This window comes from Aethalodelphis obliquidens, unplaced genomic scaffold (assembly GCF_003676395.1).
Source record: "Aethalodelphis obliquidens isolate GAN/ISIS:26980383/991018 unplaced genomic scaffold, ASM367639v1 scaffold8, whole genome shotgun sequence".
Taxonomy (NCBI): domain Eukaryota; kingdom Metazoa; phylum Chordata; class Mammalia; order Artiodactyla; family Delphinidae; genus Aethalodelphis; species Aethalodelphis obliquidens.
In genome coordinates this window covers 48,050,609-48,069,786 of record NW_020837952.1, presented here as the reverse complement: position 1 = coordinate 48,069,786, position 19,178 = coordinate 48,050,609, and the positions used below count along the sequence as shown (strand labels likewise).

The 19,178-nt window shown below is 42.5% G+C and overlaps 1 protein-coding gene across 1 annotated transcript in view; it reads left to right on the top strand.

Moving 5' to 3' along the window:
• The window catches only part of APPL2 (adaptor protein, phosphotyrosine interacting with PH domain and leucine zipper 2), a 52,897-nt gene extending 34,083 nt beyond the window's left edge, over window positions 1-18,814 (top strand). Inside the window, exons 10-21 of the mRNA XM_027107422.1 lie at window positions 868-1,026; window positions 2,494-2,682; window positions 3,818-3,860; window positions 3,944-4,000; window positions 4,101-4,189; window positions 9,292-9,447; window positions 9,610-9,662; window positions 11,300-11,474; window positions 15,141-15,177; window positions 15,393-15,533; window positions 16,332-16,379; window positions 17,679-18,814. Of these exons, the coding sequence (XP_026963223.1) occupies window positions 868-1,026; window positions 2,494-2,682; window positions 3,818-3,860; window positions 3,944-4,000; window positions 4,101-4,189; window positions 9,292-9,447; window positions 9,610-9,662; window positions 11,300-11,474; window positions 15,141-15,177; window positions 15,393-15,533; window positions 16,332-16,379; window positions 17,679-17,813 (1,282 nt within the window). The 3' untranslated portion in view covers window positions 17,814-18,814. The remainder of the gene's footprint in view (window positions 1-867; window positions 1,027-2,493; window positions 2,683-3,817; window positions 3,861-3,943; window positions 4,001-4,100; window positions 4,190-9,291; window positions 9,448-9,609; window positions 9,663-11,299; window positions 11,475-15,140; window positions 15,178-15,392; window positions 15,534-16,331; window positions 16,380-17,678) is intronic.
• The last annotated feature ends 364 nt before the right edge of the window (window positions 18,815-19,178 follow it).

Below are 19,178 nucleotides of genomic sequence, written 5' to 3'. Positions count from 1 at the left end.
AACACACAAGCCCAATCTCACTCGCCTACAGAACGCTTTTGAAAGGAAATGCTGAGGAGCTCACTCTGTAAAACACTAGACTCGCTAGCCCCTAGGGTTCCTTCCGATTTCAACATCGGAATTCAGTCCTACCTCCTTTACACAGTGGAGAAGTGGAACAATGCCTCTAGAGTTTGTTTTCTCGGATGGAGGGCCCATTTTGGCAGACTGTGTTTAGGACTGTCACCCAGGCTGTCACCCCTGGGTGGGGTAGCTGTTGAGGCCTCACGTTATGGGGAGAAAGGGCAGCTGCTTATTTGAAGCTAAAGCTTCCAGCTTTTCCATGCCTCAGACCATGGGCAGGCGGGCCGGCCAGCCTGCACCGCCTCAGGGCAGTTGTGTGGCTCTCATATAAGGAAAAGCATTGCTCTTGGCTTTGCTGTCGCGCCTTGGTACCACCTCCTGCTCACTTTCCGGTCTCCAGTGGCCGTCCCCACCATTCCTGCCTAAACCGGGGGGTGGGGGCCACGAATGACTGCCATTTCCTTCTTGCCTTTCTGGCTCTTTCACAGGCTGCCAGCACACGCGGCTCCTGAGGATGGGTTCATCTTCTAAAACTTGCATCGACAAGTCTGAGCCTGGATACCACTGTGTCAACAGAGAAATTATTTAGCTGGGTTCAGGCATCGTCCAGTGGTATTCGTTATGCTCTGTTTGAAAACAACAGTCATATAAACAATTTGGTAGCACAGACCGGAGTCCCTGTGGTCTCCAGCTTTCAGAGCCTCGGAGGTGGAGTGTCGTGCTCCCCTGTGTGAGGCAGGAAGCCATGGGGAGGCTCCACCATCTGCTGTGACAAGTGACTGACCTGACACCTTCTGTCTCAAGCATCCAGGTGGAACTGGAAGCGGAAGCGGAGAAGATGCAGGCATCCCAGCAAGAATTACTTTCTCTTGAGGAAGCTGTTTACACTCCAGATTTCGATGTGGCTGCACCCCAGATCAACAGGAACCTCATCCAGAAGGCTGGTTACCTTAACCTTAGAAAGTGAGAGTTCATTGCCTGCCTCCTTTTCTAAAATCTGTGTTCCCTGGGAGTGGCTAAAAAGCACCTGTTAAGTGCCCCATCAGAGGGCGGGGGTGTGTGAGGTTGGGTTATAGCTCCCGCCACAGCGCCCCTCCTGCCTGGGACACAGGAAGTGTCTGGGCCGAGGTCCCAAACTGCACTGAGAGATGGGGCTTGAAACAGTCGTGTGAGTAAGAACCCAGTCAGTGCGTAGACTCCCAAGACACCACAGGCCGCCCCTCCCTGGTCACCACGGCCGTTTGACATAGACTGCTCTTAACTGTCACCATCCTAGACCATTGAGACCCTTCCCCAGACCCCCTGATGGGTGAGAGCAGTGTGCCGGTGATGCAGCACTGAGGCCAGAGCCTGAGGGCCAGGAAGCTTCCAGAATCATCTAGGTTCATATAGACTGAACCCCACGTTTAACCCTCAGGTTTCAGATGTTCACTATGAATTAAAGAGGTGCCCAGGTTTGACTGTGTCTGAGAGCAGGTGGGGTTGTTGTCAGGTGTGGTGGTGAGCTCTGACTTTGGTCAGACATCCTGGCCCGGCTGGGCCCCGCTGCCCCGGCATTTCATCTGTAAAATAGAGCTGAAGATTGCACGTCCTTCATAAAGTTGTCTCAAAGATTGAGTGAGGTAATTCCTAGCAGGTATAAGTACTCAAATGTTAGCTGTTACCATTATTGAGGCAGGAAACCTAGTGCCCCATACATAGTAGCTACTCAGTAAATACCGAATCAAATAAATATATTTGATATCCCCCAAGTGGAGGATGTGTGAAGAGGAATTGCCAGCTGTTTTCTTACCAGGTTAGAGCCTTTCAGAGGTCTGTAAACCACGTTGAGATCACAAGCCAGAGGTCTCCTTTAGTTCTGTACAGATAGAAAACTCCACAAGGTTCTGGTTTTATTTGCCAGGAACTAGATTTTTCTCTTGTAAACAGCCCACAGAAGAAGCATAACATGTAGCTGGAGCAGAACCCAATCCGGTATAAAGTGCCCAGGATTCTGGGGTGTGCGCTGTGGCCAGGGTAACCCTGGTCACTCTAACTAGACTTAGAGCAGTTCAGCTCTGTGTCTTAGAGAAATGATCTTCCAGGTTTTCAGTTCCCAATGGTGATGGACTAATTCTGTTTCCAGATCCCGGCTTTAGAAGCCAGAGACTGGCTGCAGTGGGGGTGGGCGCCCCCTGCCCCCACCCTGGAGTTGGCTGTGGACCAGCCTTTCCTGTCTGAGCAGAGCCCATCAGCTCCCAGCTCATTCAAGCTAACCTGTGCCTCTCCTGCTACTCTTTGCACTTGAATTCTTTTCAGAGAAGTTTTGCTTTAATGTAAAGCAACACATTATTTCTAAAATGCTACCAATACCCATAAAGAGGCAGCAAGACTGAGGTGCCTCTTATGCTTCCTAGGACTAATGAGCTTTTCACAACACAATTCTTACAGTAAAACAGGGCTGGTCACCACCACCTGGGAGAGACTCTACTTCTTCACCCAAGGCGGGAATCTCATGTGTCAGCCCAGGGGCGCCGTGGCTGGAGGCTTGATCCAGGACCTGGACAACTGCTCAGTGATGGCGGTGGACTGTGAAGACCGACGATACTGCTTCCAGATCACCACTCCCAATGGAAAAGCGTAGGCCACACGGGTTTTATGTGGGAGGAAACAGGTGCAGTGACCCCACTTCTGCCAAGGGCCTCCTAGGTCACTCCTCTGTGCCAGCCCTCCACAGGGGAGGCCCCGTTCTGGGTGGTGGTGACCTTTCGGGAGGGTGGTTTTATGTCCTCTTTAAGCAAGCACACATGACCATATGGAATCCAGCCTGCCTTATCTAAGAGGTCCCAGAGAGGATTTGTCTGTGGCTATGGAGAAGAGGTGACCTCCATGTGTAAGGCGGTGATAGGAGCTGTTTGTCAGCGGAGACTCAGAGAGGGGTGGGGCCGTAGCCGCTCCTCGTCTGTTCTGGACAAGCCTTTGTGTCCACATCACGGGGTCTGGGGGCTGACGGGGAGAGTGGGTGCCTGCCTGAGGAGTCCGCTTCCCCAGCTGACACAGGAGATGTGAACAGGACATGCCGCTGCAGCAGAGTTATTCGTCAGCACTCTGTCCCCACATCTGCCGTGCACCTTGGGCCCAGGAGAGGCCATGTTTGCAGAATGGCAGCCGTGTATCATCACAGTAGATCCCATCCCAGTGGGACCCCCTCTCACTTAGAGCAGTGGTTTCAAACTGCTCCAAGGAGTTTGGAGCCCCATGAAGTGCTCCAGGCTTCAACTGCTTGCGATGAGGGAGAGGAGTGGCCCCGTTCTCAGTCAGAGCTGCTCTGCTTGCGTTTGCTTTCTCTGTTGGGCTTCTGAGTTGAGATTTTATTTGAACAATAGCACATTCATGGGGAGGGGGCAGCGTTGGTATGATGTAGACCATCTCTTCTCCCAGAATGGCAGAGCATTTTTAGACATCATCCTTCCTCTCTGGGTGATGGTAAATGACCTGGGAAGGAAGCTTCTGGATTCTAGTCACAGTCCCAGGCAGTTACTTAACTTCTCTGGGCCTTGGTTCCCTCAGATAAGAAATAGGGATAAAATCCATGTTCCCCACCTCCCACAGATGAGATGAGGAACAAAGGGACTGGCAGGTGTGGAGCCCCTTTAAGAGTGACGCCTTCGCAGAAGTAGAGCAGAATTATTTGTGTCTTATTCCTGGCCCGCTGCATGCAGATATTCAGTCACTGAGGTCCAGGAAGCACTTACTTAGATGTACTTTATTTCAGGGGAATAATCCTCCAGGCGGAAAGCAGAAAGGAAAACGAAGAGGTAAAGGTTTTGTTTGTTTCACTTCTGTTCTAGTATAGTGGGTGACTTTGGGATTCAGCACGTTTTTTTAATGTCATCTACAGTGGATATGTGCAATAAACAACATCTCCAGACAGATCTACCTGACTGACAACCCAGAGGTAATTCACAGCTGCCCTACATGCGTCTCAGCTCTTTTCTCAATGTGAAAGGTAAGCGTCCACCTCTTGGAACTGAGCCTGTCTTCCTCTGGATTTTCAGGCAGTCGCCATCAAGTTGAATCAGACGGCTCTGCAAGCAGTGACTCCAATTACAAGTTTTGCAAAAAAACAAGAAAGCCCTTGCCCCAGGTAACTAAAGGACAGAAAAAAGCTAGCTTTCGTGGAGCCAAACTGTGTATTAGGGATTTCACCTGTACTAGGAATTTCATCTTTACAGCACCGTGGTGTTCAGCCCTGTTGTACAGAAGCAGTAACTCTGACCAGGAAAGGGTAAATACTTTGCCCATGTTCACACCACAAATGAGGGGCCGAGTCAGAATTCAAAGCTGTCTGCTTTCAATGTCCACCTCCTTCCCCTGGACCATGCAGCTGCAGCCTGAGCACACAGGACATGCACTGAGTATCCTGCTAGTCAGGAGTTCTCCCCACATTTCGTATCAGCATCAACAAAATCATGAAACCAAAACAAAATTTTTTTTAAATAAGGAAGAAGATCACCTTTTGTGTGTCCATGTTATGGTGCAGGCCTTATCATACGTGCATTTATTGCACATATATATTTTTCATATTTTCACATTTTTCGTAATTGTTCCTTTACACACTATCCATCATTTACTATTATTGACTATTTGAATATTTAGTTTGCTTCCCCTTCCTTTGTTTGCTCTTGTCGTTTATAGTGAGCATTTTCACACATACAGCTTTCCTCTTGTTTTGAATACTGCTTTAGGATTTATTCCAGGAATGCCATCTTAATGGGAGTTTCCATTTGATTAAATAATAGAAGGCTGTATTATCTGGTATGCTAATGAAAGCATGGCATCACAGGGCAAGTTGAAATCATGGCTGTATTAGGCCTCCATCTTTAGTGGCATGGTAGAAAGAATCCCATTACATGTTTTACAGATACTGTCTAATGACTCCAGAAGAAAGTTGTCAGAAAGCTCAGAGTGGTTGAGTAACTTCCCAGGGTCTCAGTGCGGTGCAGTGTGGAGCCAGCGCTCGCACACCCAGCCCTGGGACACCAGGAGGAACGGCCCGAGAGAAAGCAGAGAATAGGCTGAGTCCAATGGTGAAAGAACTAGGTGCCCTGCTGAGGAGCCACAGGCAGGGGAACAGAACTGCAGGCTTTGACAAGAGGGAGGCATAGTCAGAACCGGCTGGAAAGACTGCTGGGCGGCACCTTCTGGGACAGAGCGGGTGGGGCGGGAGAAGGGAGGGCAGCGAGGCCCCACGGGATGTCCCTGTGATAGTAGCTGGGAAACAGAACATGAGAACCTGAGCAAAGGGAATAAAAATGGGGACGAGGCAACAAGTCTGAGAACACTCCAGTGCCATAATTTAAGGGTAACAGTTTACACAAAAGTAGCATGTTTACTAAGTGCAGCTTTAAGGAAAGCACTTTATAAATGGAAATGGAAATACAGATCCGGCCAGTGGGGCTAACCTGTGAGCATTGTACTGGCTAAATGTGTCTGTCTTCTCTCTGTAAAGCCACACGAGTGTTAGAGGGACATAGTGGAGAACCCTGCACTAGACTTGGAGTTAGGAGACATGGTCTTAATAACAGCTCTGAACACAGCTAGGTGTCCTTGAGTGGGTCGTCAGCACTCTGGGCCTCTGTCTCCTCAACTTTGTGATATAAGATGAGAGAAATCAGACCACCTCCAAGGCCTCTTCCAGCTCTAAAATGCTGTCTTTCTGGGGTGTAATCAGAAGGTGTGATTGGTTTTCTAAACAAAGTCTGCAGCTCAGATTTATTTATTCAGTAACTGATTTTTCTCCTCTGTTCTACAATAGAATAAGTAAATCACATTCTTAGAAAGGAACCCATAGAAGGGATACAGAAGAATCCCTAGGGAAAAAAAATGACTGTAGCCAGACAGCTGAATCAATGCAAAGATCGGAAGGTGACAGATGTGGCTGCCAGATGATGGCCCCAGAGCAGTGGAGGGCCGGGCTGGCATCTCTCTTAGGGTCAGCTCATTAGGAATAAAGAGGTGTTTTGATGACAGTGGGAGAATGAAGCAGAGAAACTCTGTTCTTGGGAACAAACTGCCGTTCACTTCCAAGCAGATTTCCTACGTGGCCTTCTCTCATTCTGCGGTTACTTATATGTAATATTCATTCACTTATCCAGCTGTTCAACAGATGTATGTTTCCAGGCGCTGAGCTAGGTCGTGAAACTTACAGACTTGTAGGAGAAGACAGGCAAAAGGTAAACAAATACTGAGTTAAAATACAGGAAAGCACTATTATGTTAAAGATGAAGGTGCTGTCATGGAGAATAAGGAGGAGACCTATTTAGGGCCTGTCTGTAGAGATAATTAAATTGAGAAGTAAGAGATGAGAAGTAGCCTCTCTTGCAAAGAGCCAGAGGTAGTGCATTCCTGATCCCAGCTGTGGAGGCTGAATGGCAGAGAAGAGCTTGGTGTCTTTCAGGAACTGAAAGGAGATCACTGTAACTAGACAGTGGTCGGCAGAGGGAGGTCATAGAGCAAGACGAGGTTGGGAGGGAGGGGGGCAGGGACAGATCATGAAGGAAGTCAGGGCAGGGGTTTGGGGAGCTCTGGAAGGGTTTTAGAGGTAGGGGTGTGTGTGTGAGAGAGTGAGAGAAAGAGAGATGATCCACTTTACATTTTCCAAGGTCAGCTCTGGCTGCTGTGGAGGACACACAAGGCAGAGCTGGGCAAGCAGGTGTCCAGTGAGGAGTCTGTAGCAATAGTCCAGGAGAACACGATGGTGTCTTAAACGGATCATGGCAGAGGAGATGAAAAGTAGGTGGATTGGGGACTTACTTTGAAGGCAGAATCTGTAGGACGTTTGTTATGTGAGATGCGGAGTGGAAAGAAAGGAACAAACAAAGGATGACCACAGTCTGGGTTGAACACCTTGGCAGTTGGCGGCGGTATGACACCACCATGAAGACATGAAGAGTTGGTAGTCAGTATCAGGAGTTCGGTTTATGACAGAAGTTTGAGAGGCTTGTGAGACATTCCAGTGAATTGTCAAGTAGTCAACTGATATATGTCTGGAGGGCAAAGAAAATGTCTGGGCTGAGTCTGAATTGGGAGCCCATCAGCACGGAAGTGGTGGTAGAAGAGGTCAGCTAGGGAGAGTGTAGAGGGAGGGAAGTGGAGCCTGGGACAGAAGTCTAAAGAGCTCCAACATGTGGATTAGAGGAGGAGCCTGCAAAAAACACTTCAGGAACAGCAGAAGAGTAGGAGGAAAACCTGTAACGTGTGGCATCAACACAAACCAAGAAAGGAGAATTTCAAGGGGGAGGGGTCAGCTATGTTAGATGCTTTGGAAGATCAAACGGGATGATGGTCCCAAAGTGTCCATTCGAGTTGGTGACATGCAGAGCACACGTGATGCTTTAATTTCTACCATTTCACTCCTCTGTTCAAAGAGTCTTCAGTGGCCGCCTACATGCAGAGTCAAGTTAGACCTCACCTGATGGTGTTAACAGCCCGGCCCCATCCTGTCTTCCTTGTGTGATCTCCCCTCATACCCACTAGGGAGCCAAAATCTTGGGACTCGCTTCCTTCCCTTGAAGCTTCTACTCACCCCTTCCTCCAGTGCTTCACTTAACTGTATCATACTCCTCTCTTAAAGACTGGACCATAGAGCAGATGTGATTGATTTTGGTTACTGAGGCAGTGTGACACTGTGGGAGAGCGCTGTGCTGGCAGTGAGGAGACCTCAGTTCTTAATCTAGCTGACCCCAGATAACTGAGTGCCTTCAGGATTACCACTCAACTTCTCTAGAGGCCTCGGTTTCCTTTTCTGTTAATAACGGAGGTTAAAACTAAGCATCTCTCCTTGCAGTGACCATCTACCATTCTGTCTATTGTGCTTGTATCCATTTTCCATTCATTATGCTCATTCGTCAGCTGATACTATAACAGTTCCATACAACCTATTTGTTTTTAATTTATTTATTTTGGCTGCATTGGGTCTTCGCCGCCACGCATGGGCTTTCTCTGGTTGTGGCGAGCGGGGGCTACTCTTCGTTGTGGTGTGCCGGCTTCTTGTTGCAGTAGCCTCTCTTGTTGTGGAGCACAGGCTCTAGGCGCACGGGCTTCAGCAGTTGCAGCACGTGGGCTCAGTAGTCGTGGCTCATAGGCTCTAGAGCGCAGGCTCAGTAGTTGTGGCACACAGGCTCAGCTGCTCTGCGGCATGTGGGATCCTCCTGGACCAGGGCTCGAACCCGTGTCCCCTGCGTTGCCAGGCGGATTCCCAACCACTGTGCCACCAGGGAAGCCCCATACAACCTATTTACTTATTGACATACTTGAGAAATTTGCAATACTGATATATAAAATATCAAATGAATGGAAAGATATTGAGAGTCTTCTTATGGTTCAAACAATGTAAGAAATCAAAATACTTTTACATGATTTGCCCCTCAAAGGTTTTTACACTCTAGCTGGGGAGAAAAGATTATAAACATGAAAGGTTAAATTACAGCATTCTGACCCTGGAAGAGAAACCCGTGCTCTCCTTTTACGTGCCACAGTCTCAAAACAGTACATGTGGGCACAGTGCTAAGCTCAGGAGGCACATAGAGATCCAAGACTGTCCTCGTGGCTTACTGAGAAGAACCACAGGACTGCAGAGGAAGGAGAGGGTCAGGCTGGCTTGAAAGGCCTAGTGGATGAGTGGCGATTTGAGCTGGTGTTTGAAGTGCAGGAGAGAGTGAGTGAGCAGCAGACCTGCGATGGAGCTGGAAATGAGAAGCACGTGGGTGTTTGGTGTAGCTCTAGTGGAGGATGCATTAAGGGAGGGGAGAGGGAGACCTTCAGGAGAAAGGACAGCCAGGTGGTTGAATGCTAGGCCAAGATGTATTATTCATTCAGCTAACAGTTTTGAGTGCCTACTACGTACCAAGTAATAAATATGATTTAGCTATATAGCTCCCGCCCTCAAAAACCTGTCTCAACGAGAAAAAGATACAAACAGGAAATTAACAGGTAATATAATAAGTAGTCTTAACAATGCAGAATGCTGTGCACCAGAACAAGCTATAGGTAACGTGGAGATCTGAGGGATTTTAACCATGGACGTGAATGACATTTTACGAAGATTTATTGGTAGAGTGGGTTAAATCTTTTCCCTTATCTACTTGTAAAAGTTACATCGGCATTCAACAAGTATTCATTTGATTGTAAAAGCTTAAGGTTAAAAGGGATTTAAAAAAAATTTTTTTTTCCTATTTTGTACTCCAGCCAGAACATGAAAAATTCAGAGGTGGAAAATGACAAGATTGTTCCCAAAGCAGCAGTCATACCTGAAGCTGAACAACTAATTGCACCTGGAACACCTATTCAGTTTGACATTGTACTTCCTGCTACAGAATTCCTTGATCAGAACAGAGGGAGCAGGTATGGGCTAAGGGGGGTTATCTCTGGGAGAACTGAAAATAAATCTAACGTCTCGTGTCCCTACCCACCTCCAGAGACTATCACCTTGTGACTTAGAGTTCAAGTGTCACGTGTCCCTTTAGCTGAAAGTGTCAGGATGTTTGACTCTGGCTATTCCCCTAGGCGTATCAACCCTTTTGGTGAAACTGAGGATGAGACGTTTCCAGAAACAGAAGGTAAGTGGCTAGTTCTGTGTACTTATTCTTTCCCCGGCACAAAATGACCAGGGCCATTGAAATAAGATGTGAAGTCATGTTCTAAAGAGCTTTGACTTGAAATATGAATTGAAATTACGATCCACAGATGTGTGTTCTCTGCAGACTCACTAGGGCACATGCAGTTAGGACCATCCTGGCATCAACACTAAGGGGAGGCTGACAGATTTCCTGCAGCTGTCGTACCATCAGCCACATCCATGCCCTTTTTGTAGCCCCTGCAGAGAAATGCTGCCAAATCTCAATTTGCTATAACATTACTGCAAAACAAAGTCCAGGAGGATAAAATCTGGGTGAGGCACAGACTTGCTATTTCATTTTAGAAAACCAAAAACACAGATAACTCATGCTTAAATTTGAAGATGACATGAAAAAAAAATGGTATTTAATTTGTTCAAATTCAGATTCTGATTTTTGTTGTTTGATTTACATTCTTACAAGGTACATAAGAACATACTCAGTAGAGCTGACCAAAACCTGCTACTCCCAAGAGCTACACTTCCCAGCCAAGGCAATTTAGAAGTGCGGGCAAGACCTCATTTTAACACAGCCCTTGACTGAAGCCTGAGAATGTCATTAGAATGAAATGCCACTTATTTAAATTTAAAAGTAGGACTTGAGAACTGGCATTCCTTACAGCTTTAGGTAAAAAAAGAAAAAATGATGTTAATAGGCTCTGCATCTAATCTATCTAGCTGACTTCTCACACAGTCCAGTTTCTTAACTGTCTACATAAAAAACTTTCTAACTTGTAAAAACTAGCTTCATATGGGAGTAACCATTTACAACATATCAGTTATATTTTCCTAATAAGTTTTTTTAACCCTTATTTTTTAGGGGCAAGGATACTCATAGGGAGGACAAGTGAAGAAAAAGTAGGCTTCTTAGTTTCAAATGGTGGATAAGTGAATTATTGTTCTTACAGAAAAAAAAAAAAAAAGGACCTTTTAAACCTTCTTCATGATCTTCCAGGTGTTGCTGCTGTTATTCAGTTTGTCAGGTTACGTGCCATTATCAAGAAGCCAATACTGCCAGCTCATTAGCATCAAATAAGCTGATAGTTCTGCAATCTCCATTAGTTTATGGAACGTCATCACTGCCCTTCAGTAATAAATGATGTGCATGATTTGAATGAAACCCAACATCAGGTCTTATTTCTTCAAATACATTTTCTTCTATAAGAGGACTTTACAGCAGGCCAAAGTAATGAATGAATTTTCTCTTGTCTAGTGGAAAAGCTCTTACTTTCAGAGAAAAAGTAAGATGCATATACTGCCACTTACGTGTAGTCAACCTAGAGTTTTCATGCTAGAAGGATGTTCATGTGGTTTCATTTTATAGATGAAGAAAAAGAGGTGCTTTTCTAGTCTAATGAATAGTTCCAAACAGACAAAATATGGATAATAGGAGAGTCAGAGCTTTGGCAATTTGTGGCTTACATAAAAGCAGAGTATTCAGAAGTTTTGGTAGAAAGCCCTCCAGAAAGCAAGGCAAACCCTAGGTCTTCAGCCTGTTCTCAGACCAGCACATGTGCTTCTGGTATGCGCATCGACAGGCAGGAAGTGAAATGATCCTGAGCAGAAAATGCTCTCTTGCAGATTCTCTTTTGCAACAGATGTTTATAGTTCGGTTTTTGGGATCAATGGCAGTTAAAACAGACAACACTACTGAAGTGATTTACGAAGCGATGAGACAAGTATTGGCTGCTCGGGCTATTCATAACATCTTCCGTATGACAGAATCCCATCTGATGGTCACCAGTCAAGCTCTGAGGTACATTCAGTTTCGTTTTCAGATTTTCTTACAGCTTCGACTGATTCCCCTTTGAAAGCATGTTTAACCATCTAGAATGTTCATAGTAAGTAAAGATGCTACTCATGTTTCTGCTGTTTTTTACATTTTGGTTTTATAAGATACATTGGCTAGACGAAGTGCCCTTAAAGACAAGAGCTGATATTTTTAGCAACTGGTATCTTTAGTGGTGAGTGAATTCTACCCTGTTGGGTGTAAAGACGCCATCACTCGAGAGTTACTCTCTGTATCTCAGAGGTTGCAAGTGGAAGGGTTTTTGTTTTTTCTCTTCCATCTCTGAGAGTACTATTTATAAAAATTAAAAACTATGAAAACAGAACATGAGCCTGCCTGAGATAACTAGACCACCACAAGGAAAATCTGATTAATGTTTGTTGGGCTGAAAATAAAGAAGCCAAGTCATGTTAGCTACATGATTTGTGGTTTCAAGTAATAAGATCCATATGAATGATGGCAAACGACAGTCAAGCTGTGGCTGCCATGGGCATTAAGACCTGTGCTGTACAATACTGTAGCTACATGTAACACTTGAAACCTAACTCATCTGAATTGAGAAGTGTTTTAAGTGTAAAACACATACCAAACATTTAAGATCTCATACTATCCTCCCAAAAAAAGAATGCAAAATAATTTTTCAATTAATAATGCACCTAGCTGGTAATATTTTCAACCTATTAAAGTGTATTAATTTCAGCTGTTTTCACTTTTTTTGATGTGGCTGCTAGAAATTTTTAAATTACATATGAGGCTTACACTAAATTTCTGTGGGACAGCAGAGCAGCACTGCTTTAGAGCCTTATTCCTGACTTTGGCATTTATTAGCTGTATGAACTTGAGCAAGTTACTTAACCTCTGTGCCTCGGTTTCTTCAGCTATAAAATGAAAACAACCATATCCACACCCCATAGTATTGTCATGAGGAATAAGTGAGTTAATTCATGTAAAACACTTACAGCTGTGATGGGCACACAGAAAGTAATAAATGATAGTTTCAAAAAAGTTAATTAGCAGTTTGGCAAAAATCAGAATATAGTTTCTTCCATTTATTAAAATCAGTCCTTTTCATTTGTTATAAACCTTTTACTGAGAATGAGGTTCTTATGAATAAAGCCTTATATTTATTTAAAGATTTTCTCTAAGTATGTCCTGGACCTTTCATAGGCATTGAAAGCTTTCATAAGCTACAAAGCTTATGATAATCTTTCTTAAAATCACCACCAAAAACATCAGAGTAAATATATGTAAAAGCAATGTGAAAAACCATAGTACATCAAACAACACTATCCCAAAAAGTGCAAAGACAACCCACAGAATGGGAGAAAACATCTGCAAATCATTTATCTAATAAAGGTATAGTACCCAGTATGAAGAATGCTCACAGATCAACAAAGAAAGAACCCAGGTAAGAAATGGAAGAACGTCTACTTGAGTTGACATTCCTCCGAAGATATATAATTGGCCCACAAGCACATGGAAAGATGCTCAGTGTCACGAGTCACTAGGGCATGCAAATCAAATCCAGAACCACTTCACACCCACTAGGATGGCTATGGATTTTTTTTTTTTTTAAAGAAAGTAACAGGTGTTAGCAAGGATGTGGAGAAATTGGAACCCATTGCTGGTGGGCATATAACATTGTTCAGCCACTGTGGGAAATAATCTGGCAGTTCCTCTATAACTTAAACATAGAATTCCATTCCTGGGTAGATACCCAAAAGAATTGAAAACAAGTGTTCATATAATAATACTATTCGCAGTAGCCAAAAGGTAGAAATAATCCAAACGTCCATCAAAAGATGAATAGATAAACAAAATGTGGTATATACATACAGTGGGATATTATTCAGCCTTAAAAAGGAATGAAGTACTGGTACATATTACAACATGGATGAGCCTTTAAAACATTATGCTAATTGAAAGACAGACACAAAAAGCCACACACTGTACGGTCATTTATATGAAACACCTAGAATAGGCGAATCTATAGAGACAAAGCAGATCAGTGAGAAGCTGCCAAGGGCTGAGAAGAAAGTGGAATGGGAAGCGAGGCTGTAACAGGGATGGAATTTCCTTTTGAGGTGCTGAAGGTGTTCTGGAACTAGTAGTGGTGATGGTTGTACAATGTTGTGATGTGTTAAATATCAATAATGGTAAATTTTACCATACGGATCCTCGTGTGGGAATTCATGTCTTGAGACAATTTAGAAGTCACACAGAAAATCAGATCTTAAGCAAATCCAGGTTACCTGATGTAGACAGCAAACTTAAAAGTTACTCACAAAATATGATATGAATGGTTTAAATCTTCATTTATAGAAAAATTTTACAAAATATTTAAAGTTATCCCAACTTGAGGGAAATTGTTGATGATATAAATTTTAAAAATCATTAAATTCATACTCATTTATAGGGACATAAAAATTTATTTATTTAGCTTTGTAGCTTAAAATTCCATACACATTTTCTCGTTTTCTTAACCACCTCTTTGAAATATGGAGGTTCTTATCCCAATTTTACAAAGCAGTTGAGAGAAGTCAGGGTGACTTACACAAGATCATAAATAAGTAGCCAGGTTGGAATTCAGTCTTAAGCCCTCTGATTATAAAATACACCATGCTTTAACAAGTATAACTGCATGCCTTTCAAATTGTAACCATTTGGGGGGGGACAGCTTTATTGAGATATAACTTATATACTGTACAATTTGCCCCTTTAGAGTGTTTTTTAGTATATTCAGATTTGTGCAACCATCACCACAAACAGTTTTAGAACATTTTCATCATCCCCCCGAAGAAAACCCATACCTGTTAGTAGTCATTCCCTTTTCCCCTGCAACCTGCTCAGCCCTAGCCACTAATCTTGCTGTTTCTATAGATTTGCCTATTCTGGACATTTCATTTAAACAGAATTATAACCATCTTTTTAACAGATTTTTTGCTTTCACTTACGAAACTTACAGCAAATCAATAATTTATATACACAATATCGTGTTAGAAAGTAGAAATTTTTATCTATATATAAAATAGCAGTAAATTCTCTAATGCAGTTAATTTTCTCAGAGACACTGATGATGCTTAAAATGTTGTTAAAGAATTTATCTAGAATACCTTCTTAAAGTTACTCCTCCTACACCCAAACTGATAGGGAATGGTTTTGTTAAAATCCCTTCACTGTTGTCTCACCTCTATCCCATGTTTAAAAAAAAATTGTTAAACTTAAAAGTATCCATTTATCCAGTACTTTAAGGGAAACAGACTGATAGTAAGTGCTGAGATGGAGGCTATACGGAATAAGATCCATCCACATTAATTTTCTGGAGAATTTTCTAGAGAATTATAATGCAGCCTTTTTGGCTAAGCACTAAAATACTGTGAAATTCTCTATTTGCTATAATCTTCCATTAAAGATACCCTGAGGTTTAACTACACAGGTTCAACAAAGGCAGAAATCATGGCACATGCTCCCTTTGGATCGTCACATGGAGCGATCTCACCTCGCCCTCAACTAGGTCTTATATTTTCATATTTCGAGGGGTTTTGTGTGATTTTATTCTGAACTTGTACAAACTCATCTAAGGATATAATTTTATCCAACATTTGTGATACAGTGAATCTCTTAAAATTTCAGGTTGATAGATCCTCAGACTCAAGTAACAAGGGCCAATGTAAGTACCCTCATGCATGCTAATTTTAGTGATTACTCCTTAATTCACCTTTGTAGCCACCTGAAACACAAAGTAGGCACTTAGTAAATTTTATTTGCCAAATTAAATGTCACTAATAGTGTACTTTTTTCATGACTTTTGCCATGGAAAATGATCTTGTCTCTTTTAATTCCAGTTTGTTGTGTGATATTAGGTCTATTCCTATTTTTTTCTAGTTTGAACTCACCAGTGTCACCCAGTTTGCTGCTCATCAAGAAAACAAGAGACTGGTTGGCTTTGTGGTCCGCATGCCCGAATCCACAGGCGGAGAGTCCCTGAGCACATATGTTTTTGAAAGCAACTCAGAAGGCGAAAAGGTCTTGTTATTTTCTTCATCTTAAGATTCCATAATATTTCAGCCCAAACAAAGATACTTAAAGGGTTATTTTACACAACCTCCTTGGATATTTACTTGACTATTCTTCAGGTCCCCATTGAGTAGTTTAGATAATAATGCCTCCTAGTAAGGCCCCACCGAAAGAAAACTGGAGTATAATTTCCTTGTGGAAAATACATATCAACCAAAATAGAGTGAATGAAGAACTTAATGGTGAAATATAAGTGTTTAGTAGAGCTATCCAGAAATGTTTAAAGCAGTTCCCCTCAAATTTATTCTTTTTTAAAAAATTAAAGCAAAAGTTACAATGGAGAAAATCTATTCTCAGAGAGCAAACCAAGGAAGCAGATGTCAGGAAAGTATATCTAAACTGTTCTTTAGTGTGAAAAACTGCATTCACTACTTAGAATTAATCAAAATGAATCAACCCTTCTTTCAGGAAGTATCTGTTTACCACTGTGTATGAACGTGCAGTGGTTAAATATGGTTAAGAGAGAAAGGAAAAAAGTATCCCGGTAACAACTTTAAACGATTTAATACCTTCAGTTTTCACTTAACCTGGATATTCTTTGTACGCACAAACCGGCAACAGGAGAGCAGGACGGGTGGACGCTAGTGTTCAGAGCCCTGTGTGATGAGTCTCCTACAGCCAGGTCCTTTGTCCCCATGCTGACGTGAGCAGACAGTGACCTCGTTGTACTCTCATAATCACATTTCTTTCTGAAATTCTTTATCCTTTTCTGCCTTTGGCAAACACTACTTTTCTTGTCTTTTGCAGATATGTTATGCTATTAACTTGGGAAAAGAAATCATTGAGGTTCAGAAGGTAAGGTGCATTTTAGTGCTGGTTTAACAACAACTCAAAGGCTATCTTTACACCTAGATAGCTCTCAAAAAGAGAAATGGTGCTCACTAGGCAGGGTGGCCAAGTTTGGGATTTCCTTTTAAGCCTTCTAACTACCAGGCATTTTTGATCAGCTAGTTCCATGGTCACTGGTAACACGTAGAGTTCTTAGTAAGTATCACTGCTGCACCTCCTACTGTTTTATCAGTTTTTTTGTTGCTGTTGTTGTTGGCTAGATTTCCTTTCTTTCAAATGAAGCTGGTACAAACCTCAGCATCTACCACATGCTCTAAGGCCTTCCTCCTCAGAGTGGTCACAGGCCCAGCAACACTGAGACATTACCTGGAAGCTTATTGGAAATGAAGACTCTCAGACCTGTCTATCATCAGTTAGCAGTCTATCATCAGTTAGCAATCTTTCATTTACCCAACTAATTTTTGAGATTAAATTTTGTAGAAGAAAACCCCTGGAATTACAGCAGTGAACAGGGGGCTTCTGGTTCAGCACTGTCCAGTAGAACTTTCTGCAGTAATGGAAAGGATCTATTTAATATGCAGATTGAAATATGGCTAGTGTGACTAAGGAACTGGATTTTAAATTTTTAGTTAATGTAAATAGTAACATGTATTGAATAGCTAGTGGGTATCATACTTGTGCAGTTCTAATCTATCGGGGAGGGGCAGACAGATCAAGGACTAAGACCAACATAATGAAAACCCAGCAAGCCCTTCAAGTTTGTACTTTATGGTGTAGATCAGAGTTGGCAAACTTTCTGTAAAGGGCCAGATAATAAACCTTTCTCAGCTTACTATCTCTGTTGCCAACTACTCTACTCTGCTGTTGTTAACACAAAAGCTGCCATAGTATGTAAATGAATTGGCATGGCTATGTTCCAGTAAAACTTCATTTATAAAAACAGGCGGTGAGCCAAGTGGCCATAGTTTGCCAACTCTTGGTATAGAGTAAAAGGAAAAAAAGGAGTTTAAAGACAAGGTCAAAGTTGTGAGGGAAGTTCCTCTCTGGACTCTTTCCAGAAAGATGATTCTGAGTTGGCTCTGTAATGATATTTTGGCTGAGAGGTAGAAACTTGGCCTAGTTTCTGGAGGAAGTAATTCAACTGAGGGTTTCTTTAGAGATTCAAGGAGACCCACCTGAAGGTGCACACAGACGAGTCAGAAGGAATGAGGCTAGATTACAGAACATAATGACAGCCAAGCCAAAGGGGTTTTAAGCGCATTTTAAGCATTTTCTTTTCTCCTTCTTAAACTCCCATAACTTCAGGATCCAGAAGCATTGGCTCAATTAATGCTGTCCATACCACTAACCAATGATGGAAAATATGTACTGTTAAACGATCAACCAGATGACAATGATGGAAGTCCAAGTGAAAATAGAGGCGCAGAATCTGAAGCATAACCTTCTTGCGCCTTTGGGTGAAGAGCACCCAGGAAGGAGAGCTACCTCCTTAAGGGTTTTCAACTTCTCTGATACAGGCACACCACTTGGTTTCAGAATGCTGACAGCTGCTTGTGGAACGTACTATTGATGCCTTGATACTGAGACTTGGGAGGGAAACAGTAAGAAATGGTTGACAACATACCCATCTACAAATGTTATTTTAGGTGCTTTGTGGTAAGTCCTTTTCTTAGATTGCATTGTTCAGCGCTCAGAATGAAAGCTATGGGAAAAATGCATTGTTCACTTTATTTCAGTGTCATCTCTTTTCAGTTTCCAGTATCTTTTCAAAAAATGGTAAAAGCCTAGATTTATAATTTGATAAACACTAAATATTTCCTATTAATATAATCTATTTTTGTATTTTACTTAATGAGCTTTAAGTGCCTGTCATTCTGAAAATTGTATATTTATAATCAAGTCTGTCTCATAATTGGACCTAACAGCATTAATTTGTGCAGTTAGGTGATGAGCCCTGTGCTTTGAGGCTCAAGCACTAGCAGAAATGCAGGTCTAGTTTTGGTAATTGTCCAAACATCATGCAATAAAAAGACAAGCAGATGAGTACCACAAAAGATGTTTAGTTTTACAGTGGAACCTTAATGAACCAGCATTCAGAAGTTCATGGTCCTTTAGATACTGTTTTTAGGGGTGGATCACCATGGACAGGGTGCAGCTCTACCAATTCCTGTTTCTTCTGAGCCAGACCCTCCTTAAAGAAGGGATCAATTAACTTTAAAACTCACTTGAAGCACAGCTGGCCATGGGGCTTGGTATAAAAGTTCCAATTTCCATCCTGACATAGACGGTTCCAGGCATCCCAGCCCACTAGGAAACAAGTATAATGATCTTTAATTGGTACAGTATGTTTAATTATAATGAAGTTCAACAGTAATATCACTTTCTTTGTAATAAATTAACCTAGCAATAAAAGCTAGCAAATAAAAACTATCTTTCTGTTTCTTTTGCTTTTTGTGGTTATTTTCTAGAACATCCCTGAAAAAAAAGCTAAAGTTGGTTCTGTACCTTTAACAGTTAATTCCCAAAAGAAAACCAGGACATCATAATGAAATCACAGCAGAGGGGATGTACTACGCAACATGAGTGGAATAATGTGATCTCAATGCCAAGTTTTTAAAAGGTGCTGCTCTTAAAATGGTGGATTAATAACTTTTGCAATTCAAAATTAGGTTAAAGGGTTTAACTGAGGAATCCACTTCTATAATGTGTGCACTGTCAGAGACACAGTGAGCTAGTCAAAACAGTATGAAATTATACACCATAAAATCATCAGTTCGGTGTTAACTAATATCTTATAAATTTCTA